The sequence below is a fragment of the Micromys minutus genome, assembly GCF_963924665.1.
Source record: "Micromys minutus genome assembly, chromosome: 29".
Lineage (NCBI taxonomy): Eukaryota > Metazoa > Chordata > Mammalia > Rodentia > Muridae > Micromys > Micromys minutus.
This window is the reverse complement of record NC_137964.1, coordinates 8,847,973-8,874,621: the sequence shown is the minus strand read 5'-3', so window position 1 is coordinate 8,874,621 and position 26,649 is coordinate 8,847,973. Positions and strand designations below refer to the sequence as shown.

At 44.2% G+C, this 26,649-nt stretch overlaps 1 protein-coding gene across 5 annotated transcripts in view; it reads right to left on the bottom strand.

The window, feature by feature from the left end:
- FRY (FRY microtubule binding protein) overlaps positions 1-26,649 on the bottom strand; it is a 364,922-nt gene that overhangs the window by 194,077 nt on the left and 144,196 nt on the right. Inside the window, exon 1 of one of the 5 annotated variants that reach the window (XM_080941188.1) lies at positions 4,796-5,042. The exons of the other annotated variants lie outside the window; for them this stretch is intronic. Within the exon in view, the coding sequence (XP_080797314.1) occupies positions 4,796-4,856 (61 nt within the window). The 5' untranslated portion in view covers positions 4,857-5,042. Of the gene's footprint in view, positions 1-4,795; positions 5,043-26,649 lie in introns of those variants that run through there. 5 annotated transcript variants of the gene reach the window in all.

Sequence of the window (26,649 nt, the reverse complement as noted above, 5' to 3'; positions counted from 1 at the left end):
CGGGCTACAAAGAGAAACCCGGTCTCAATAAACAAGTACATAAACAAACAAATAAATAAATACTTGTTTCTAAATCTGTCCTGTGTTTTATAACACCAGTAACTTAAGAGATTCTATATTAGAGCCGATAAACAGCTAAATAAATACATTTTAAAAAAACCAACAGGACCCTAGAATTCAGATCGGCTCACCTGGGCTCACTAAGGGTTCAGCTCCTCTAGTGTGCCGTATGACCCAAACTATGCTGAGTAACGTGGTCTGGGGGCGTTCACACACACAAAGGGTGGGCTGTCACTCAGCCGTTCCTTACTTCACTCACACTCCAGCATGGTTTCCTTATGGAAAATTCGTTTCCGAATCCTAGTAAAGCGATCCGTTACCAAATTCTAATTCAGTAAGTGACACATTGTCATCAAGGTTCTGGCGTGCACAAGGCGCTCTGGAAATTTCTACAGAGACAACAAAGGTAATGTTTACAAGACAGAGTCAAAGATAGAAAACTGTATACGCGCAAGCGTGTGATAGTACGAGACCGCACAGCACAAGAGCGCCAAACTTTAGGAGAGCATTCATTCACTCCTGCCTCCATTCGCTCAGTCACCAAATGTTTCCTGGATGCCCACTCCACTCCACACACTACCCTATCCACTGAGGTGCAAGCCAGGCGCGGCCCTAGCTCTCACGTAGCCCAAAGTATGCTGGGAGACAGGAATCCTACATAAATGCACATAGACACATGGCTAGACAGAGCTAAGTGCTGGCCAGGCAGCTGCAATGGACCCAACGGGACTAGAGACGCTGATACTGAGAACCAGAAATAGCTAGTGATAGATACCATGAAGGGGGCTTTGGGGTGAGAAGAACAAGGAGCCTTGGGGGAGGGGGGATCACAGGAATTATGCAGTGGAACGGGACAGGTTCTGGCTGCTCACCAGCCTTCTGCTGGTTTTACACGGGCCTGTTCTGGCCAATGGCTCCCTGGTATCCCCCCATTCCAACTCTGCGTCACCCTTACTGCTGCCGCCCAACACAGTTAGCATATTTTTTTCTGTCCTCCCAACTATGCCTCAGTGCTATGGGGTGAGGAATTTGTTTTATTCCCTTCGAGTTCCCGCTTTGTGGCTTTAATGCTCAGCATCCAATGGAGATTTGGTGCAACAAGTGCCAGGAAGCATTAAGAGGTCCATGGACATGAATTACTCCAGCCGGGCAGCCTGCATTCAACCTTGCAAGGCTCCCCTCGGGATCACGTGGAGAGCTGTTTCTGCAGCCGCACAATACTTGGACATATCCAACTCCAGGGTACCCAGGCGCAGAGTAATGTATGCACATAATGTACGGCCTGTAACTGCAGCGAGCGTAAAAACCGTAGTGCATCGGGAATGCCCGACTTACCGAATCTTTGAAGCCAAGTTTGTCAAAGCGCAGGCTGTGGCCCATTAACTAGGAACAGGGCCACAGTGGCGTGTGTGGCTCATCTTGACTTTGATGAAACAGAACGGCAGGTATAAGAGAGTGGCAGGTGGCGTTCTGCTTGCTGTTGGCCTTGGCTGTGTCTATAGGTAGGCGCATGTGTGTTCTAGGTCTGTGCAGAATGTGTTTATGCCGCGGGTATTAGTCTAAAAGGCTGCTGATGCTGGGTGACCAGAGCCATTCACAGGCAGTTATCTGAAGCATCCGGAGTGACCAAGTAGCTTTGGAAGGTATCTATTAGGCACATAAGTCAAGCCTCAAGGGCAAGAGATTAAAAAAAAAATTGCTGGCACATTATATAAACACATAATGACTGCACATGCTGTCTGTAGCTCTACACTGTGTCAGCAACTGCCATGTTTTGGCAAAGGTTGTCAATCAAAGTTATGGCAGTGGCTATACTAATAAATAGGTGCCATCCAAGTATATACCTGTACACAGGTACAATACATGTTACAATGTGCCTTGCATTATATGTTATATAAACACACCTATGTATGCAATAACATGCATATGCAAATGTGTTGGAGGAAGGTACATGCACACTGTATAATACATGTGATAACAAAATCAACATTCCAAACATCTATAGCATATAATGTGTTTCCACTGCATGGGATACAACAGAAGCTCAGCCAATAGGGAAGATGGCTCAGAGGTTAGGAGCCCTGGCTGCTCTTACAGAGGACCTGGATTTGTTTCCCAGCAACCATACGGTGGCTCACAACATCTCTAACTCCAGTTCCTGGGGATCCATTGCCCATCTTTACAGGTTAATTACTGTTTTGTTTTTATCAACATTGAAATATTTAAGAAATATTTCATTCATATGATTTTCTCCCCTCTGGGCACTGCACTCATGTGGTACACATGTATACATGCAGGTAAAAACATACATATACATATATATATATATATACATATATATATATATATAATAAAAATAAGAAACTTAAAAACATTTTAGGCTCTATTAATTATATAATACTTTTAAATGTTTCAATTAATACAACCTAATAGGTGTTTATAATCTAAGATGAACCTAAGTCTATCGAGCCACTGAAGTAGATTTATTGACACTGAGGCCTTCTAAATGGAGATTTTATATATCATGAGAAGAAAGACACTTGAGCTTGGCATGGTGATGCATACATGTAAGACCAGCAATCCAAAAGTTGAGGCAGGAGGTTGGAGAATTTGAGGGCAAGATAGGTAACATAGTGAGATTCTGCTTCCACAACAAACAAACAAACAACAAAAACCCCAAAATGTTGAGCATGGTAGTTTATGCTTGCAATCTTTGAACTGGGGACACGGAGGCAGGAGGATTACTATGAGTTTGAAGTCAGTCTGGACCACAGAGTGGGTTCCGGGCTAGGATGGGCTACAGTGTGAAACCTTTATCTCAACAAACCAGGATTACAACTAAAACCAACAAAAACAACAACAACAACAAAAACCAAGAAAAAAAAGTAAGGAAGACAGACAGACAGAAGGAAAGAAAGACAGGCACGGCAATACAAGGAGTAATGAGGAAAGAAGGGAGATGCCAGGGAGACCATGAAGAAAAGGAGTACCCTGTTAAAGCAAGAGGGTCTGCAGCACCAGAGAAATCCCAAACATTTCACATGAGCCCTGTCAAAATGTAGGTGTTATAAAGTTTTTTTTAATTAAAGTACCCCAAATTGTGAGATCTATCACTTATGTGCTTATCATATATTGCCAAAAATTTCCAATAAAAATCTTCCCTAACTCAAAACTCCGGAGGCCACAAAATTAAGAGGACACAAAGTGTCAGGAGGAGACTTTATTTCTAAAAGTAGAAGTGCTATCACCATATCCAGGTATCTGATAGTATCAGTATAGCTGCAATTGTGGAATAATTAACACGTCATTCAGTCTCCCAAATCTTTCCTAAATCATTTTGGTAAACCATTTCTCCTCTGGTAGAGCTATGTGCTAAGGTTTCCCATTTACAAATTAGCTTTTCCTATCACCATGAGAGAGTTAAACAGACACTATCCAGGATGTGTATAATCAACTTGTCGTGGGAGTTTCATCTCACTAGCCTTTTGGAGCAGTTATATGATATTTAAATTTTCAGTCCAGGGAACCTAGAAGATGGCTTACCATGTAAAAATGGCTGACATCAAGCCTGATGTCCCGAGTTCAACTCCTGGGATCCACATCATAGAAGAAAAGAATTATCCCCACATACTGTCCTCTGGCATCTTCATGAGCACGCATGCATGCATATGTTCCCTCTCTCTCTCCCCTTCCCTTCCTTGCCCCCCCTTACACACACACACACACACACACACACACACACACACACACAGAGAGAGAGAGAGAGAGAGACAGAGACAGAGACAGAGAGACAGACAGACAGAGAGAGGGAGGGAGTGAGAGAGAGATAAATAAAGCAATAAATGTAATTTTTTAAAGGCTACTGGGGTTGGGGATGGCTCAGTGGCTGAGTGCTGGCTGTTCCTTCAGAGGACCTAGGTTCAGTTCCCAGCACCCACATGATGGCTCACAACCATCTGATGCCCTGTTCTGATCTCCCCAGGCACCAAGCACATGTGCATGCAACATACATATTTGTAAATGAACACTCATAGTTATGTATTAAGAAAGATACACTTTTAAAATCCAATCTTGAGAGAGCATATCTGACAAAGGAATGATTGGCATGCAGTCTGAACCTGTTTAATGTTGAGTAACACAAATCCTGATTTTAAATTCACTAACAAAAAAGAAAGTAAGAAAGGAAGGAAGGAAGGAAAAGCACTTATGTTTTAAATGTGAGAGAAGTCTAAGTCAAAAAGCACAGGAAACATGCTAAATTTAGGATGCTTTCCACATTTAGATGAAAACAGGGATTTACACAAGTATTTAGAATATATCAAGCTTATACCAAAATATCAAATTCTGTAGCATCAACAATTTTCCAAATACTCAAAATTGTTCCCTTGAGTCAGCCATTTTCCTGCACAACTGTGTAAAACACACACACACACACACACACACAAACAAAAACAAAAAACAAAAAACAAAACAAAACATCACATTCCAGCTGCTTTTCCATGGAGCCATACAAAAGGAAAACCCTTACTCCTGAGATGTTACAATCCCAAACAGAAGGCCTAAGAGGCCTTGGTTCTTGTCTAAACAGCCAAGTTCTAAGTCAGTCCCTATGCCTGGAGAAAAAGGCTCCCTTCCCCCACCCCAGCCCCATCCTCACGCAAGAAGAAGAGGGGAAGTCCCCTGCTCTCAGTCTGAAAACTTCCCCCCAACCCTCAGAACAACCCTTCAAACCTACCCAGACCTTTGATGAGGCTGATCACACAGGATCTTCTCCAACAAGCCGTTGTAATCTCCATGGGCCTGAAGTAAAATCCGAACGGCCCAGCCTAGCAACACAGACTACGTCTCAAAGCCAAAAGGCATAAGGAGGATGGGTCCCATGGTCCCGCTGCTCGGAGCTATCATAAGGTCCACGGTGGTGTATTTTTCGTCGGATGAGGAAAAACCTACAAACTAAAACAGGCCTCCCATCCAGGGCGGGCTGTTCATACCAGCTGCACAGTGAGCTATAACTCAGAGTGTCCCGTCTGTCTATATTTATCCATGAGAACATACTATACTGACAGATTAGCAAAGCCGCTCGGGGCACTCCAGGAACATGAGCCTGACCCACAGCCGTCCACGCAAACCAGATACGCGTGCCGCCCCACGGAGCCCATTGGCAGAGCTTGTTTCCCGGTGCTGGAGAAACCTCGGGGCAGAGATAAGACAGCGTGGATGAGAAGCCGTTGCTCTGGGAACCAGGGCCTCTGGGCTACAAGAACAAACAGCTTTAAACAGCTTATATTCGTCCAGACAAGACTCAAAGTGGAGAATTCCCACTGGAAGCCAAGAGTCAGCGAGAAACCACACGCCCCGGAGGGGAAACTGAATGCTGGACACCTGTTGATGTAGCTTGTAAATTTCAAAGGTGATTGGCTTCAAATTTGATAACGATGATAATAATAAAACAAAGAAGCTAATATTTGCTAGCATTAAGTGTGCTGCCTCCAATGAAACCAGCAACAGGCTAATGAGACAAAGCATAAGGGAAGTAATTGTTTTTGAAACTGCTTTTCTTATGTAGCCCAGGCTGTCGTGGAACTCAATATGTAGACCAGGCTGGCCTTGAACCCACAGAGCCTGTCTGCCTGAGCCTTTTGAATGCTGGGATTAAAGGCACAAGCCAAAACACCCTGGGCTGTACAAGTTGGTCTTTCAATAGCATTATACTCAGAAGAATTTTATGAGGTCAATAAGAATCTTCCCTAACACAGACACAGCTGCGAAGAGCCGGGATCCCAAGTCATTTTCTATTCTTGACTGGGACTAATTGAATGTTTTCCTTCAGTAATGAAGGCTGGAATTACAAAGCATCATGGGAGGAGAGGTGCCGGATGGAGCGACCACATTCCCCAGGGAGGGGGAAGAATGTCCAATTACCAAACGGACACTTAGAGCGATCTCAGATAGGCCAATGGCAGCAAAGATGCCCCTATGTCCCCCTGCAGGCTGCATGCTTGGGACTCAGAGTTTATTTTTACAGAGCTGGGTGTGATAGCAGCGTGGCACCGGTGACACCCGATTAAAGAATCCAAAATAATTCTAAGACAACATTGGGCCAGTGGAGGTGTCTGCCTTTGGGGGGCGGTCTGTCTGAAGTTTGAGTTTATTCTTCCGTTTCTAACTTAAGAATCTTTTTTTTAAGTGTTGTTTGTAAACCTCGGGGCTTGTGTTATTAGCCATACAAATGATAAGACCTGTAATGCAACTCACAGAATACTGCTTAAAACCGTGAACACAAAGGAAAAAAACAATTTGTTTGCTTGTTAGAGGCAGCTCCTGTAGCCATGAAGCCAAGATGGCCTTGGGTTCATTGTAAGGACTTTGAATTGAGGATTCTCCAGAATTCTCTTTTCAAGGGCCAGCTTTATTTTATATTTTATTTATTTATTTATTTATTTTTGAGACAATGTATGTAGCTGAGGTTAGGCTTGAATTCTTGATCTTCCTGCCTTCACTTCCCACTCAGATTACAGCCATGCACTGCCAAGCCTAGCTAGATTTTTGGTTTTTGAGACGATCTCATGTTGTGCAGACTGATCTCAAACCACTTATCTCCTGCTTCTGTCTCCTAAGTGCTGGTTTTACACTGTGGTACACACTCCTTGTATAGATGTCAGTTACCCAACAAAATAAACCAAAGAGTATAAAAACCGGCTAATCCTCCCTTCCTCCCTCCCTCCCTATGCCCCCCACCTCTGTGTGCATGCACACGTGCGTGTGCACTGACACATATGAACTTGAGTGTAGAGAACACAGGTCTAAGTGGGGTGTCTTCTTTCCTATCTGAAGTATCTCACTGGACCCCGAGTTCACTGATTGGCTAGCCTGGATAGCTACTGAGCTCCAGGGACAAGTGTGTCCCCCACCGTTCTTCTCACCCCACCAGAACTGGCTATAGATGCATCTCTGTGCCCTGCTTTTTCCTTGAGCGCTAGAAATCTGGACTCAGGTGCTTGCGCTTGCCCACTAAGCCCTTTACTGACTGGGTGGCATTTCAGCCAATAAGAAGGAGCTACTTTTCACGCTGGAATTGAATGGACCCATATGCTTCCCATATAGTAACTGGAACAGTGACCTTAAAAAGGAAGCTTCATTCGGGAGCTGATGTGAAAGAATAAAACCATTGCCCAAGGTCATTCAGATTGGCTCGAATGCCACTATGTTTGTTCATTCTTTATTCTAGCACCTTGCTTTCTTTGTACAAATAAGAACCGCTAAACACTGGTGACCTCAGAGGCTCCGATTCAAAGTCTGTCTCTTACAAGTTTTTATATTTTAAAGGCAGAAATGTACCCAAACTAAAACCCAGCCAGCTGATGTCCAAAGAGTGACCCTATGTACTTTTTGAGAAAGGTCTCATTATACAATCCAGACTACCCTTGAACTTGCAATCCTCCTGTCTCAGCTTCAAGAGGGATGATATCAATAGGTATGTGCTACTACATCCAGCAAAAGCAATCTTTTGATGATGGTCTTCATACCCAACCTATTCCAACTTCCCTCCTTCCTTCCTTTCTTCCCTTTCCTTTTTTTCTTCCTCCTCCAGCACCCACCCCCATCAGCCTTCAACTCATTATGTAGTTGAGGGTGGATCCTGGGTGGCCAATGTTCCTGCCTTCATGTCTAAACACTGAGATCATAGGTGTGACTACCCCAGTTTGTGTACTGCTGGGGGATTGAACCCAGGGCTTCATGCAACCCAGACAAGCACTCTGTCACCCGAGTCCCATCCATAGCTCCATACAGCCCGTTTTCTCCTCTATCCAACAATACTAAGAAGCCTGTCCTCACATGGGGGCTCACAACCACCTATAACTCCAGTTCAAAAGAATCCAGCCCCCTCTTCTGCTCTCTAAGAGCACTGCACAGAAGCAGTATACATACAGGCAAACCATCCATATACATAAAATAACAATCAATACATTTTTAAGGCCTAGAGAAGTGGCTCCGTGGTTAACAGTTCTTGCAGCTCTTCCAGGGGACAGTAGTTCTATTCCCAACACTCATTCATATGGGGTAGTTTACAACTGTTTGTAACTCCAGTTCCAGGGAGGCCCACATCCTCTCCTGGCTTTCATGGGCACCCACACATGTGGTACAAACAAATATATATATATATATATATATATATATATATATATATATATATATATATATATGCACAAAAATAGTAAAAATTAAAAAGTAAATCTTAAAATAAAAACAAATTTAAGAAGAGAAGAATAAATTTATATCCAGGTCATTTATTAATAATTCGACATCAATTCCATACACTTTAATGTATGTTAGTGTAATTTACATTTAATTAATTCATTACATGTAATTAGTGTGACTTACATTTAACTTTAAAAAATGAACTGGATTTCTGTCATGTTTAATAAGTAGTTTCACAATAGCCCTCACATATTGGGATGAACGGCTTTAAAGGTTATTTTTTTCTAATCCTTATTCTAATTTCACAAAGTTTTTCCTTTCCAGCAGGCAACATATGCTGTACTCCTGACATTAAGGAGATTGAGGCAGAAGGGAAGTGAGTTCCAGGCCAGCCTGGGAGGTAAGACCCTATCTCAAAACACAAACAAAAGCCAGGTAGCAAGACCTCAAATACTATTCAGTTTAAAGTCAAAGGCCACGCCCCCACCACGGGTCAGGAACAGGAAGGGGTGTGGCCAACAGAGTCGGTTAGAAGCCTGGAGTCAGTGAAGTTGTACTGTGCATTCTCTGATTAGTACCTCGATTCCCCTGCTTGGCATCATTTCCCCACCCTGTTATATTATGAGAAGCAACAAAAGTAGTTAGACACCAGCTTAAGTACCAATGGAAGAAATTATATTAAGAAATATTGAATAGTTGGGGGCCTATGGGGAAGTCCATTTCTCCCTGAGGCACTGGGTAGGAGTTAGGCACCGGTAGAAGTGAGGCCAAACATGGCTGAACCAAATAATAGGATAATAAGCTTTTTATTGCTTATTGTTAGCACTCCTGATGTTTATTAACCGATAAATATGCAGAACATTGACGTCCTAATTGACAGTTGTTAAACTCTTTCCTGGTGCACTGGGCTGTCTGAAGTAGAGGACTGTCACTCAACCCGCCAGCTAGGCTTCCCTCATGCTGGTTCCTGTAGCATTAGAGCCCCGAGGAAGCCACGTGATGTGATGGCTTCAGTACAAACCCCACTTCAAAGAACCAGCCTGGGCCAGAACTGGTCAAATAACTTGTAGAGTGCACCAGCCTTTCTGCTAAGGCCTTGGTGAACTCGAAATGACCCTACAGCCTTATCTGACCAGCGCTTGCCCTTGAGGAGGGGACAACACAGGGCGGGATGGCAGGGGGACACAACAGTTTGCCGTGGGACAGAATACAGTGACTCCTCCAAATGGGACGATGCAGTGACTGGTATAAGGACAGCCATTTATTTGAATGATTGGTGTAGACACTACATTTGCCTGAAGGTCTACCAGGAAGGGCTCAAGTCCCCCTTCCAGTCTACACTAAGCAGCTGTTCTGGTCACCTCCTGAGCAGGCTAGGGGAACACTCTGTTGGGCTGACTACCCTGGTATTAAAAAATTAGGCCCAATAGAAAAAGGAGTATAGTCCCAGCAAGTCAGGAAACTCCTAGGTATGAGGCAAGCCTGGGCTACACAGTGAGTCCCAGGCCAACCACTTACAATGAAACCCTGTCTGAAAAAAATAAAAAGGATCTTTTCCCTCTTTATCTTCCTTCACTCCCTGACTTTCTCTTCTTCCTTCCTTCTTTCCTCCCTCCCCTGCCCCCTTCTTTCTGAACCAGGGTTTCCAGTAGTTCAAGCTTGTCTTGACTCCACTTGGCAGGCCAAGCTAGCCTCTCCAGGGTCAGAAGAGCAGGTGTGAGCCGCCACACCAGGTTTCCCAACGGCCTTCACTTTATTGCGTACAGTAGGCCAAGCTAATAAAACAGTGCAAGGAACAGTGTCCCCGAGACAGCAGAAGAGGCAGAGCCCAGACTGCAGTGGCAGAGGAGATGCAGTGGTGGCCGGCTGGCTATGAAGAACACAGGTCACAGCATCCTATGCTACACTGCCAACTGCCACCAAAGGTCAAAGGTCGAGGAATCCTGATTTCCCAGGTCTAAGCAAAAGCTTGTGAGCATGGGAAGCTAAGAGCATTAGAGGTGTGTGTGTAGGGGCGGGGAAGGGGGTGTCTGTGAGAGCTGTGCCAATAGAGGGCGCCACCTGGTTATCAAAAGCAGGGGGACACAAGGGGCGGAGGGTCTGGCAAGGCAGTTCAGTGGGTAGAGCTGTAGCAGTACATGTCCGACCTCCTGAGCTTGATCAAAGCTCAGGTAAGACACAAAGATAAAGGAGGTATCGAGGAGAGGCTCCGGAAATTGGCCTGTGACCTCCACATGCAGGCCACAGCATGTGCCTGCACGCCCCCACACCAGTGATTTTTAAAAACCGCGTCTACCCTGATTTCTACTGAGAAAGAGTGACAGGCTGCTGGCCAGGTGTTGGTGCCACCACCCACACCCTCCAAATCCTTAAACTGAGAAGAACGTAATCAATGAATCTGTCACTGATGAGTTATCTCCTCACTGGCCGTGTAAACACAACATGTCTCCCGAGGAAGGCTTTCCGGTCTAACCCTCGCTGCATTCCTGATGCCTACCTCTTGCCCTCCTCCACAGCTTCTTTGTGAAGCAGACAGAGACCATTACAGAAAGTGACCACTGACTGAAATGCAGGAGACAGCTACCCGGGGGGCTCCCAACTCCCTGTGATGCGCCTACAATCCCATCCCTACACATGAGCCTCAGGAGACATCTGGAAGCTGGGGTGAAAGAGTACAAAGGCCAGAGGAACAGGATGTCTGATTGAGACAGCCTCTTGTAGACATCACAAGGGAAGCCACAGCTGTGAAATCTCAACACTATGGCCGCCCACAGAAGCTCTACACAATGACAAGGTCGGTTCATTAACAGGCCAGCATTTGGGAATGGGGAGGATGTCCTAAGGCATCATCCCTAGATGGGGAGCTACAGGCAACTGATGCCTGCTAGGAGAGGGAGAATCAGTCTGCCTGGAGTAAGACCTCTGAATGGTTATCCAATCCCAGCTGGTCATATGGTTACATATATTTTGTTATGAACAATGTTAAAGGGCTAAAGGCACTCAGTGGGTTATATTAATTAAACAATGAAACACACACACACACACACACACACACACAAGAAATATTTTAAAGGCAAAACTTTAAGAACTAATCTTAACCATCAAATGCTTACATTTAATTTGTCCAATAATGTACATGTCCGTCTTTCTAAAAATGTAGCAGATCCATGTATTACGATCTGGATATAAACATGGCATTTCTTAAGAGATGCCAGTGTTAAGAGGATTGTATCTTTCTGTTATTATCCCATGACATAGCCTAGTAGAGAAAACAAACATTCAGTCCAGCTTTCAGGGCCAAGAGACCTCTGAGGGGGCTGGAAGAACATTTGGGTCACATGAACAAACATCACCTGCAGCCTAGCCTCAGCCCTGCAGAAACGGAAGCAAGGGCAAACAACCCTGGGAAGACAATGTATCATTATCCCTGGGAAGAGAGTCTTTCAACAGACTCCCAGCATTGCTGGAAAGACACACTCAAACAGAACAAAGGCAACCAAGAACAGCCAACCAGGAGAGCCTCTAGGAACCATGGGCATGTGTTGTCACGAGGTGCGCACACCTCTGGACCCTAGCCACTGGTAAGGCGGTGTTCTTCCGACCAGGTGTGCCTCACCCACCCACTCACTCAAAGATTCTCTGTAGTCTTCCGTGGATCAACCCTTCTCTGGGAAATGACCAGGTCCGTTAGCCCTACCTTGGTGAGGAGACTCGGGTGGGAGTCTGTGTTAGCAATATAAAGGGAAACAGGAGAACGAGAGTTCCTTTAAAATAAAATTTAAAATCATTTTATGCATATGGGTGTTTTGAGGGTAGGTATGTCTGTGCACTATGGGCACACAGTACCCTTGGAGGCCAGAAGAGACTGTTGAATCTCCTGAGACTATAGTTACCAACAGTGTGAGCTGCCTTATGAATGCCTGGGATTGACCCCAGGTTCTCTCTGCAAGAGCAGCCAGTGCTCTTAACTACTGAGCCAGGTCTCACCAGCCCCTAGAAATTGCTTTGCTGGAAGCACTGACTCCTAAGTTGGGCCCACAAAGTGACTAAAAGCAACATGAAAAACTGGCACATCTGCTTGCATTGAGTGCTTGTCCTGTACCTGAAGAAACAGGCACAAAGCTGTGTCCTTAAACGGTTAAATGGTAACTCTGAGTCATCCTGGAACCCAGGAATAGCAAACCTTCACAGGGCAAAGAGGGCAACTGTCCATGGGCTTTAGATGTCCCCTAAAGCAGAAGCACCCATCTCCTCACAGCCACCCTGTCCCTCAAGCCATGAAGCCCTCTTTGGGTCATGTCAAAGGACCACACCAGTACTGAACAGAGCTACACCTTCCTCTGGATTCCTTCATTAAGCATAACCTTGCTCTTTGTTACAGTTCTTCTCAGGTCATCACCCTAAAGTCAGCCTTGGGGCTCGGTGGGAGATCATCCTAGAAGATGGGGCAGGAAGCCTGAGTCTGAGGGAGCAGATGTCAGTAGAGCATTTGCCAGATACAACTGCAGTGCAGCCGGACACACAGACTCAGAGCTGTTCAGATTGCACACATAAAGACCTGTGTAAGATGGAGGCACCTAAAACCCCAGTGTGGGAGGATGGGGAGGGACTCATGACTCCCAGGCCTGTCTGAGGGCATACTGGCCATAGATGGCTGCTGGGCGATGGGGGAGGGAAAATTATGGTTTCTCCAGAAACGTGGCCCCTGAGCCACATCTATTTCATAACCATGCACATACAGGCAGCAATGAATGGACTCAGTGTGTGCATGTGTGTGTGTGTGTGCATGCGCAGAGAGAGAGGGGGTAGGGGGAGAACGAAAGAGAAGAGAATACAGATTCAGTTGGGATGGATAGGGAAGGAATTGGAGAGGAGGGAATGGGAACATTATTTGATCCAAATACATTATACACATGTATGAATATTAAACCTTTCTAAAAGGGGTCACTGGGTTCCTTTATCTCTTCCAAATGTCACCACATTGAACAAATCTCTCTCTGCCTTTTATGACTATCTGTTTAATCCGCCTGTCAGGATGGGAGGGCACACCTGGCTGGTTAGGATTGCTGGAGCCTAGGTTTGTTTTGTTTTGTTCCCTAAAAACTTCCATTACAAAAATCACATGAGCGTGCTTTCTCTCTCAAACATTTTCTCTTCTGTTTCCCATCCGTTAGCTCACAGACCTCCGTCAGTTCCAGGGTTTGTGTGACTCCTGATGTGACCTTTCCCATGCTCCTTTCTTAAGGTCACTGTTTTGACATTACTCTTGCCCTGATTCCTAACTGCTGAGCCATCTCCCTCCAGCCCTGGGTGCACCATTTTTAAAGGTTCTGTTAGTGATTATAAGGGAACCCAACTATGAAAAGTAGCTTCTGGGGATGTTCACTAAAAATGGTTAATCGAGTCACTAGGTGATTGTCTATTGCCAAGGAATGCATCAGGGGAATTAAAACAGTTCCCCTTTGAACAGAGCTGTTTCCCTGCCAAGTTCTAACACACACACACACACACACACACACACACACACACACACACGTACATACACACACGTAATAAAGAGAAGAACAACAAAACCCCATGAGGTTTGCTTAGACTTCCCCTGTCTTCCCTTCATAGAGCCTTGCAGAGTTTGTGCCTCAAAACCTGTCACAGAATCCAGGAGCTACACAAAAATCTGCGCAATGTACATGCGAAGATTAATACATACACTCAGGTAGAGTATCATGGCATGTAAGCCAAACAAGTTCGTTTAGTTGTTAAACCCTCAGCAAACTGGATATACCGAGTCCAAAGAATAGTTAAGCAAGCCCACTTGAGAGAATAGTGGGAATAGATCGGTCTGCTTGTCTTTCCCCCAACCACCCTGTCACAGTGAGTTTTTGTCAACTTGACACACACCTAGACACATCAGGGAAGAGAGAGTCTTGACTGAGGAATCACCTCCCATAACACTGGCTCATGGGCATGACTGTGGGATGTTTCATGATTGCACAGTGCTCAATGGTGAGAGGTCCTGGGCTGTTTTGTTTCTGTTTTTTAGAAGCAGGCCATGAAAGGCAGAAGTGGCAGGCAAGCCACTGACCAGCATTCCTCTGTGGTCTCTGCTTCCGTTTCTGCCTTAGTTTCCCTCAGTGAAACAACCCAAACCCAGTTTGCAAAAGGGTCCTTCTGATTAGGCTCCAACTAACCAAAGCAAAACATCAAGGATTCAACTGAACCCAATAAGCGAACTATAGACCCCATGTTGGCATGGTACCATAAATCCATGGTCAAAGACACCTTCAGTCCCTAATTAGCCATGGGACTGTGAAAATGTAAGACAGCCCAGGACCAGTACTGTTTTATAAAAGTGAGGAATTCACATACAGAACATGGAAAACAGAAATTGTTGGGCATCATTTAGAAGCCTTTACCTCTTTTTCACATATAACTCCTTCAGCTAAAATAGAAAGTTTTACTTAAAGGAGATCTGGTAGGGTCGAGACAGATGGCTAAGCAGTTAAGAGCATTTGATGCTTTTTCAGAGAACACGGGTTTTAATTTCCAGCACACATACATCAGCTTACAACCATCAGTTACTCCAGTTCTATGGGATGCAGCGCCCTCTTCTGGCCTCCATGAGCACTGCATGCAAGAGGCACACATACCACATGCAGGCAAACACTTATACACATCAAGTTTTTCTTTTCTTTTTTTTTTAATGAGAAAAGGGGAAGTCTTGTAAGAGTCTGGTGGGCAGAATGACAGCCACAGTATCAGTCATTGCTAAGCATGACCAGGAAAAACCAATTCTCAAATGAAATCTAGACTGTGAAGGTCAGTATCTTACATTAGGAAATAACTCTAATATCTAAAAGTCTAGAAACTACTTAGAAAACCGATTAGCCGAAAACCCCACCTGCCTGTAGTTACTCATCATATAACAATTGAAATGTGGCTAGTGAGAGGAAGAAACAGGCTCAGTAGTAATTAATTTAAATCCTAATTTAAAATCCATATTTGGTTCAGTTACGTAAAAAGCTCTGTCAGTAGGCTCAGAACAATTTGCAAATATGTTTCAACTGCAAAGTCTATGAACTTTAATATAGATGTTTTAGATGAATTTAAATTTAGCTGTACTGATGGAGCAAAATTATCTGAAATTCTTTGTTTGCTGTTGTTTTGGTTTTCCAGGCAGGGTTTCTCTTTGTGTAGCCCTGGCTGTCCTGGAACTCACTTTGTAAACCAGGCAGGCCTCGAACTCACAGAGAGATCTGCCTGTTTCTGCCTCCCAAACGCTGGGATTAAAGGCATATGCCACCATGCCCAGAAAGTCTGAAATTCTTACACGTAAGAAAGAAATGTAAAATACTTCTGATTCTGATTTTATATATGAAAATTATAATATTTTTAGATCGTTAATTTCTGTTGGGTAGGACTATTCAAAAGCTTTAACAGGTGGGGAAGGGTTTCTGTGGCTATATCCACAAGGCTTTTGTGGAAGAGGTCCTGCGCTGTGTGTTTGTGAATCAGTAATGCATGTGGTTATATTAGTTCACGGGTGAGTGATTAAATACTTTCATATCTTTTATTTCCATATAAACCATAAGTAAGATGCATAGAAGGCACAGATACCCATGTTGCCTTTTCTGTGCAAGCTAGTTCCAAATTCTACCACTCCATCATGGCTTCTACTGCGGTGTTTTACACATGGTGTGTCAATGAGGTTCTGTTGATTTACTTAGAGATTTATTTTTAAGTTATTTTTAATTGGATATAGGCCTGTGTATGTGTGTGTGTATGTATGTGTGTGTGTGTGTGTGCAGGTACTAGTACATGAAGATCACATATATTTGCATGGGAGTGCAGGTGCCCTTGGAAGCAAGAGACACTGGCTCCCCGGGAGCTGGAGTTAGATGGTTATGAGATGCCTGACAGGGGCCGCTGGGAACTGAACCCTAGTCCTTTGCAAGAGCAGCCAGTGCTCTTCACCACTGAGCCATCTCTCCTTGTTGATCTGATTAAACCTGTAGACTTTAGTTTCATATTTTTGATGTTGGGGGCTGAGCCATGGCCTTGTATACTCCAAGCACACAGTGTGTGACTCAGGTACCTAGTCACTGTCATCTTCCAAGTTCACATCTACGTAGAAAGAGGAGCTAGAAAACGTGCCGACACCTTCATTATTAGCAGAGCAGACAGTCATGGATGCTGGCCACCTCGATGGCAGAGCCGATCACTGTACCTAGAGATTATTGGTCTCGGAACAACATGAGCTATGCGGGAAAACAGGCTTGACATGCAGGGACAAAACCAAGCTGGCGGAAACTCATGTGGTTTCCTGTTGGGTCCCTCCTCCTTCCAGCAGCTAGTCCTTTAATTTCCCGTCGATCAGCTCTCACCAGCCTCGCTCCTGCACCCTCAGCTGCTTCTGCTCTCGGCTATGCATAGCCTTGCTTGCCGTGGCTTTTTCCCCTGCCACGCTAAGCATCTTTCCCTTCAAAAGACCATTTAAAACTCTCACACTACCATCACCCATGAATGTAATAAAAGCGGCTGACAAGATCACCTCCAACTGGTTTGTTAAGAGTAGTGTCTTTGGGGGTCCTTCCTGATGTTGTGTGTGCATGCGTACACATGTGTGTGTGTGTGTGTGTGTGTGTGTGTGTGTGTGTACACACACCATATTTCATTTTCCTGGGAGGCTGTCCTATATAAAAAGTTGTTATATAGTCACGATACATAGATGTCCTCAAATTGTCTCAAAGTAAACCAGGAGACTAAATAGCATCATTAAATGCTTATTTAACAGGTTCACTTGCCACAGCTTTTATTAAATATTCCTCAGCCCATTCCCTCCCACTTGAGATGATGAGTCGAGCCTTCCTCTGAACACTCTTCAGGCCAATGTACCTGGGTCCCAGCACAGGCAGGACATTTCTTTAAGCAAGATTTTCTCTCTACACATTCTCCATATCTCCCCTTTCATCGAAGCCGCCTGCTTGTGAAGCCCAGGGAAGGCAGGAGCTTGGCCTGCTCACTTGTTGTGGACCACGCGTGTAAGCATTTAAAGATGGGAAAGGAACGATCTTGCAGACAGGATCAGCTTCATGGATGCTTGGGACACATGCACCTTACCAACTGATAAAATCTCTGGGTGCAGAATTTATTTGGTTTTTCTAGGAAGGCAATCAGTTTCTCCAAGTAATGGGAGCAGACAGCATCCTCCACATGGGAAGGAGACTTTGATCAGTCAGTGAAGAATTAGATTAGCTCAGGGAGAGGTCTCTCCAAGCCTGGTTTTCTTCCAGTTTTGGCCAAAGTCATTGAAAGATTTGGTAGTAAATTAAATCCATGGATTATAAATGACATGTAGGAAAAGTTAATATTTTTACAGAGAACAGTTCTTGGTGGTGCCAACTCACTGGAAAACAAACAAAAAGACTGATCTCAGAAATACTCTTTCAAGTTGGGTGATCGTGATGTGCATAAAGGATTCACTCCAAGTTCACTTTCACAGACACAAAACTGGTACTCCCTGAGCATAAAGTTTAGCTTGTTGAATCCATGCAGAGCGATCAGGTGAAGGGAGACTCCATACCCGAGTTTAGTTGTTGACTTTCTGCTTAGAGCACGAGACGGGAAGCACCACAGAGACAAAGCGACAGTGTCATCCAGGGGCGACAAGAATGCCAGCGACGTTTCGCTATAAACCTCTCATACTCATTCGCAGGATTATTCTCATTCAGCAGACTACTAAGAACCAGCACAGCCTGGAGTGCTCTAGGGAGTGAAAAATGATGGTTGCGCTTCAGGGCAGACAAACTTGGGCAAAGCATGATTGGTTGAATTCCAACCACGTCACCGTTGCTATATGGGAGGTATATAGAAAAGGGTAGGTGACATTTGAGTTCATGTTTGAGAGAATAGTATGGCCTGGGTCCCAAATGTTCATGTTCCAGGTCTATTGTGCAAGCTCTGGAACCACAGCCCATACTGATGCCATGCTTGGTTGATTGTCCTAGCCACGTGGGTGGCTTTAGCTGGGCTTGGCAGCACATACCGTAACTGCAGCACCTGGGAGTGTGAGCTAGGAGTTAAGGAGTTCACCTTGGGCTACACGGTATGGGGCTAGCTCCAAACAACAATGACAACAACCGCAATGGCACTAACAACACTAACTGACAGCAACAATGATGTGACAGCAGCAAAAATGACAGCAATAATGGTGACAGCAACAATGACAACAACAACAATGGCAACAATAACATTGACAACAGCAACAATGACGATGACAACAACAACGGTGACAACCATAACTATGAAAACAATAATGGTGACAACAATGATGACAACAACAACAATGGCAACAACAATGACAACAACAACAAAGCCCCAAGCAATCCAATAAAAACCACACCTGACCAACAACCGAGCTGAGTTAGAATCTGGAGAGGTATTCTATCTGGCACCTCTTTGGGGGGTTTATTTCTGAGGTTCTAGAAACATTTCTCTACCAAAATGTCCGCTGTGACTGTCCTTTATTTACTGCTTATAGGTCATGAATTCATTGGGAGATTAGTGTTAACCCCTGTAAACAAGCATTGATTTAGTAATCTGACAATAACAACTACTCTTCAGCAGTTACAACAAAGAATACCAAACACTTGGTGAACATTAGCTCATTTAATTATGATGGCTTATTTTATGGCTATGTTCATAATTATACATACAAGATGTAACTATCACATATTTATAAGTATATAAGATACACATTATTTAGACTTAATGTTATAGTATTAAACTCTAAAAGGTATTTAGTTTTATTTTATGTATGTAGTGCCACTGGAGTGCAGAAGGGGGCGTCAGATCCCCTGGAACTATGGTTACAGATGATTATGAGCCACCATGTGGATGCTGGGACTCGAACCCTGGTCTTCTGGAAGAGCAGCCAGTGCTCTTACCTGCTGAGCCATCTCTCCAGCCCTTTATATTATTAACTTTTATATAGAACTTTCTTGACATGTGGCTGAGGCAAAGCACACATTTCTAAGTGTTTCAAATCATGTAACAAAAATTCTTGTTTAGCCAAACAATCAAACAAGCCTAGTAAAAATTTTCCACATGTTATATTACAATAGACATTAATGGATATAGCTGAGGAGTAGAAGGTTTGCCCAGCACAGGCAAGGCCCTGGGTTTGATCGAAAAGAACAGTCTAGTAGCCAGAAGGTCATACAAATAAAAAGAATGGCAGAAAGAGGGTAACGCACATAACTCGCCCTTCCAGAGAAAGATTCAGGACTCAGGAGCAGAACTCTGGTGTGTAGATTGAGAGTTGGAGGCCCTGGGTTTGGTCTCCAGTGCTGAAAGGAAGAACAGAAGCCCTCACAGCCGATCCAGACATGGGGTAGATCTTTTGGCATCAATTTAAGATGGGCCATAGCGAACATTCCTAGCATCCCGCCCTTGTGTGGATCCATAGGAAATCATGAAGCTGACTACATGAGCTGGGTGGTCACCTTTTGATGTAAAACACAATCCAGTCACAGACTCACATGGACAGGGCCATTCGAGGAACAAGGTCAGCAGTTTATTGGTCTCGGACCCATGTGACATTTTTATTCTCCTGGCCCAAGGAGTGACAGTCTCTTAGTCACTCCCTACAGCAAAACCCTTGTCTGGCAGGACAATATGACATTAATGAGCTCAGTGGGCCCGTTTGAGGGCTGCTTTTCTGTGTCCGAGGGACACTTGAGAATTGTTGATTGTGTCCTCCATTGTTAGAGGACACACACTTCATGAGCTGTTCTTTCTTTACTTGTTAATCAGAAAATGACATCTAGCCTTTCACTTTAAGTGCTTTACTCATTATTTGCTGGTATGCTCACACCCACGTGTGCATGCCATGGCCCATGTATGGAGGTCCAAAACAACTTGTGGAAGTTTTATTTTCCGTCCATAGTGTAGGTCCCTGGGATCAAACTCAGGTTGTCTGGCAAGAAGGCTCCATTGTTTGACCCACAGAAAACATCCTGTCATGATTTTTCTTGCACACATGATCGGCTCTTCAAAGAAAACAAGCCAGACACAGAAACACGGGTACCACACTCTGTCTCATCTCTGCACATACATGTGCATATACATACACATAACACTGAGAAAACCCAGCCTGGGAAGAAAAGGCTTTATTGCTTCGTCTTAGGCTTCTAGGTTACCCTCCATCACAGAGGGAAGCCAGGGCAGGAACCTGGAAGCAAGAATAGCAGCAGACACCAGGAAAGAACCAGTACTGCTTGCTAGCCTTTTCTCTACCACTTGCTCAGCCTGCTTTCTCATACAGCCCAGGACTACCTACCGCCCAGAGCTAGCACTGCCCACAGGGGCTGCACCCTCCCATATCAACCATCAACCAAGGAAATGGCCACCAGCCCATCTGAGAGAGGCAATTATTCGACTGAGGTTCTTTCTTCTGGGATACGTCTCGGATTGCGTGACGTTGACGAACACTAACCAGCATGTGTGAGTGTGGCGCACGTACATAATCTACCCGAGGGGCAATGCTTTTATGAATCCCATCATGTTGTGCAATGAGTGTACCAGACTTAGAAAGACTAAATAAGGAGACAGGTATTGTTTTTTTCCTCCTCAACCTGAAGTGTGGTGTGAGTGTACACTCATGTGAGAACAGCCCCAGGGCCACCATGAGGCAAGTAAACCCAAAGCCTCGGTGTGTGGCTTCTAAGGATGCAGGAACCTCATTAGGAAAATAGGTTAAATTTAGAGGTGCTGAAACAGAAGGGGTGCTCTGGGGAAGAGTATAAAGACACCCTGACATTCAGTTTCTAGGCTTCATTTTTAGGAGATGGATTTAAAAATTTGATCTTCGGAAAGTACAATTTGAAAAGTAAACTTGTTACAACGTGCGTGCACCACACACACACACACACACACACACACACACCACACACACACACACATGCACACATTGACCTTGGCCTCTGGTAGAGGTTCATAACTGTCTCCAATGCAGGGACCGTAGGTTCTTTTCACTGCTTGCCCTTGGTGTAAAGCACAGTGTCTCACACTTTGAACGCTCATCCTTCCGGCCTTCTGGATACTGACCATGGTTTATGAGACTGAATGGTGACCAAATGCTGGGCGGTTACTTATTAGCTACGTGATTTATAGTTCAAAGTCTCTAGAATGCCAGCCTTTTTCTTGATATTTCAAGTTGTAGGAAAGAAAAGAAAAAAAAATTCATCTTCAGACCAAGAGACTAAGGCTGCTGCCGCCTCATGCTGGAGACAACCCTATTCATATTTACCGTTAGACACATATAGACATACACATGCACATGTATTTACATACACACATGTATTATTTCATATGTACATGGGATATGAATACATGTATGTACATGTGCATGTGTTTATAAACAATAGACTCTGATAGCCTGTGCAGGGTGAGCTTTTCTCTTATTCCAGTTACAGAACAGCAAAAGCCCCGCCTGATCAGTGAAGTTCAACACCCACCCCATTTAACCTCTTTCGGTTTAGCCTTCACAGATTTGCCGAATTAGCTGATAAATACAAGGTTTGCACAGTGTCATTCTTCAGTGGGAATATTAAATCCACTTCATATTCAAAGGCAAGAGACAAAAGGTCAGCTTTGTTCTGTCTTCATAAGGAAGTAAGAAACAGCCATATAGGATCACACATACACACACTCACACACTCATATCATATCACACACATATAAACCACCACACACACACACACACACACACACATACACTATACACTATACACCATAAATACACTCAAACCATACACACCACACCACAGAAACACATACACACATGGAGGAAGAGAAAGAGAGAGAGAGAGAGAGAGAGAGAGAGAGAGAGAGAGAGAGAGAGAGAGAGAGAGACAGAGTTCAAACACTAGAACTTACCAGGAAGTAGAATCATTTGACTGATTTACCTCTTAACCAGCAAATCATTTTATTGATGACCAAGCCCCGCCTATATAAATACAACGTTCAAATGGAATTTTACTGAAGTGTCACCCTAGTTAATCGAATACTGTATCCTTGGCCTGGCTGCCAAAATACATATTTACCTGTTTGAAAGTAAACTCAAAGAAGTCAGGCAACTGTGTCTGAAGCTCCGGCAAGAAGTCTCAGATGTGGATTAAACCATACATTTCTATAGTCTCGCTTACTCTTGTGGCCTTGGCTGAGAAACCCTGGGCTTTCAGAGCTGTGCTAACCTACTTCACACTCTGTCATTGATTAAGAACGACAGAAGCCTTCCGAGTTGTTTACCAAATTAAGGTTGATAAACAGCACTCCATGAAGCTCTGGACGCCTTCCTGAAAAAAGATCTCAACTCCCTTAAACTGACATGTCAACAAACTCTTACGGCCTCATGAAAAGCATTCACCAAAATGGCGTGGGTTTGGCTTAAACTTCCATCTGCAGCTCATAAAATGACGGCACAGTAGAAAGGAATTAAGCCAAATCAGACTCATTACAGAGCTGACGTGCCGGTAGAATGTAAACTTTCCCTGCTTAGCATCTGGAGTTCCGGGTGGCTAACACTGTAAATGCTTGTGTGCCCAGAGAAGGAGAGAGAGAGTGAGTGTAAGAGTAGAGGTGAGTCGTGGGATACTGAAGGTTAACTTACAGAACTAGGTAGTTCACTTTGTCTCCTAGTGATGTCTGTGCGTGCACACACAGCTCTTCAATCCCCAAGACACACTGAAGAGGAGCAGAGCCACTCAAAACGACTAACTGCCTTTGAATTTGTCTTGTGGGCAAACATTTTCCTAAACAAGGCAGCATGCTGTGTGAACCCCATAATCCCAGCCACTGGGAGGATTGGGGGAAGGAGTTGTGGCACCAGCCTGGGGGGGACCCAGAAGCTCAGAACCAACTGGACTCAGAACACCACCACCACCACCATATAGAGTAAGAAACAAAACATGAAAGTGGAACTTGGTGATTTCAGGAATCAGAAAGCAGCGGCAGGACAATTGCCGCTGGTTCAAGATCAGCGTTGTCTGTGTAGTGAGGTTTAAGTCAGTCGGTGAGGGCTACTTAGCAAGACCTGACAAGACAAAGGAAGAAAATGAAAAGAGGGGGTGGGGTAGGGTAGGGGCAGGGAGAACCACAAACACACAATCAAAACGAAGCTGACAAGTATTGTGAAGGGTGCCTATCTGAAAGCTTTTACATCTAGGAAAAATCTAAGCAAGCATTCCTTCCTGGTCTAAGATTTAAAAAAAAAGTATCCTTCTTCTCCTTTAGCTATTCAGCTAGAAGTATTTCAAAATGTTCTTACAAAGCCAGCCCCATAAACACCAGGCTTCCTTCCAAATATTCTCTGATGTGAGGGATGTAAAAATATACAAAGCCAGCATCAACAGACTATCAAACACATTCTCCAAAATGATGTTCTCCAAGGCCTGGATGCCACACTGTCTTTGTCATGGACAACCTCTCCCCCAGGTTCTGAAAGTCAAAGGAACTTCTGCATGGATATACCTAAGTCCAGGTGTACTGCATCTGTGATGTTCCGGTGATAATGCATGTCTGTACACACTTCAGTGATTAATAAAAGAGGAATTGGATGGTGTTTGCCATGCAGGTCTCACATTATGAGATAGCAAGACCATTATTCACACGGTTCTGGCCTGAAATGTTACAAAATGGATTCTCATGATGCCATATGAATATCTCCTAAGACAGACATTATACATGGGAAGAAATAAATGTCATCACCTTTATCCAGTCATTGAAAGGAGGTCAGTTTGGTCATGGTCAGTTCATTAACACAGGCGAGGTTACCAATGGGGACTGAGCTGTACAGAGGAAACACGAGCAAGACAGAGAACAGCCTCCACCAAAGCCCCTCACTCCTCAGCAGCTCCAGCTCACATCTGAGTCCAGCTCACACTGAACATTACAGAAGGCTGGATAGGAAAGACACCCCCAACACTGCGCTCAGGACATGGACCACCTCTCAGTCGCTTAAACTGGGCCCCAGAGTAAATGAATGAGTCGTCAGCATTCAAGTGTCTTAAAACAGGAGTCTTTTCAAGGGTATCTCTTATCATTTGAAGTATCTAAACCCCGGCAACTTTCTCAAATATTCTGGACTGATCCCAGCATGGGAAAATATGCAGGTCACATGTCTTTACTGTCTATTTCTATTTGCCTGTCAGAAAGGCATTTTAATTCCTTCTTTAAAAAGATATATTTTATTTGCATGAGTATTTTCCAGAATGTTTAACTGTGCATGTGTGGACCCAGTGCCCAGGGTCAGTAGTGGGAACATTCCCTCCTCTAAATACTAACAACAATTAGGAGCTTGCAACTGGTTTCTAAACAGAAACACAACCTAGCAGAAAAGCATTGTGGGCAAATGACCATTCTAAAAGAAACTAAAGGCATATACATATATTTACATTTAATTCAATTTACTTTAACTGGAGATCTGTCTCTCTACCTATGTATCTATGTATGTATGTATCTATGTACTTATCTATCTAGCCATGTATCCTATGTATCTATATATGTATCTACCTATATATCTGTGTATCTATGTTTCTATCTATCTATCCATGTATCTGTGCATCTATATATCTATGTATCTACCTATATATCAGTGTAGGTATGTATCTATGTTTCTATGTATCTATTCATCTATGTATATATGTATGTATATATGTATGTATGTATCTATTTCTCTACCTGCACACTTATCAATGCTGGACCTCAAATCTAGGGTCTCATGGATGCCAATAAGCTCTGTACTGTTGAGCTACGTTGCCAGTCCTGGAGCCAGCTAAGTGACAGATTTGAATACACCTTTCAGAGTAGGAACAAATCAACATAAAAGAAGTAATTTTGTAGAACTTAAAAAACACATGAAGAACTGTTGCATCTACTTAGCTTAAGCCCTTCAAAGAGTCTCATCCTAAAGAGGAGGTCCTCTGCAGCAAGAAAAGAAGAAAGGTGTGTGTGTGCATGTATGCATGTGTGCATGCATGAGAGGAGAGAGGGAAGAGGAGGGAGGGAGGGAGGGAGGGAGGGAGGGAGAGAGAGAGAGAGAGAGAGAGACAGAGAGAGAGACAGAGAGAGAGAGACTGTATACACTTAAGCACACAGGGAGGAGAGCAGGGTTTGCCAGAGGCTAAAAACTGGCAGAAAGTATTAAGCAATAAAAATTTAAATAGCTATAAAACACCAAGTTCCCAACAGTGCTCTTGATTCTTTGGTTCTTTTGGCGAATATAAAAACAACTAAGGGAGCTGGAGAGACCACTAGGCAGTTAAGAGCACTGGCTGCTCTTCCAGAGGACCGAGCTTAGATTCTCAGCACCCACAGGGCAGTTCCACAAGCTTCCTGAGTCCCAGGGGATTCACCATCTTCTGGCCTCCACAGTCACCAGGCACAGAAGTAATGCACAGACATTTATGCAGGCAAAACACTCATACAATTTTTTAAACAAACAAATAAACTAATGTGATCAGCGTTGGAATGGGTGGACAGCATCTACTGACCTCCAGGTTTGAACCAATAAACCACTTTCTGGAGTTTCAATGTTTTTTCCATGTTTAAGAAATGTGAATACTATATCCCACAGGGTTGTTGGAAGGAACAAAGAAACAATCATTTGGCCTCCTTTGCCCAAGGTAGTCTCAGAAGACAGCATTTCTGCCTCATCATTAACTTTCACTCTCAAAAGTGTCCCAGTTTGAATGAATAATTATGTGACTGCCCTATATATAAGTCATTGAGCACGGCATTGGACACAGAACGACTGTGTCTGTTATTTTAGGGCTCCTCGGGCACAGCCTGCCTCGATTTTAATGAAGTGTGCCTCAAATTCAAAACAAACAAATAACAAAAAACTACGTATAACCTGAGGGCCTCAGCACCAGATGTGTTCAGTGAGGACATGGCTGCTACAAAGTGTCATTGAGTGGAAGTATTTTATAGAGCTAGGAGCAGGGAGAGGAACCTGGTAACTGAATATGGCCTGAGGATAGATCTGCCTAGGCAAGAGAGGAAGATGGAGAGAGCGCAGGCAAAGGAGACCAGGAAAGAGTAGCAAGTTGGGGTGGGGGATAGAGGATGGGGATGGGGGTGGGGCATGACATCATACAGCTGAAACTGCAAGGTTATAAGGAAGTGAGAAGCTGGGGGGAGATTAGCCTATGGGCTAGAAAGCATTAGGGTGGGGCATGGGAAGAAGAGCTGGGAAGAGCCAGGGTGGTCACATGGACCTTGGAGCAGCAGGTACGTGTGTATCTGAGAGGGCCCGGAAGCCAGCATGCTCTATGGTACACAAGCAAGCATGACAAGTAGCCATTTGTCCCAAGTTTCCTTTGGACCTGACAA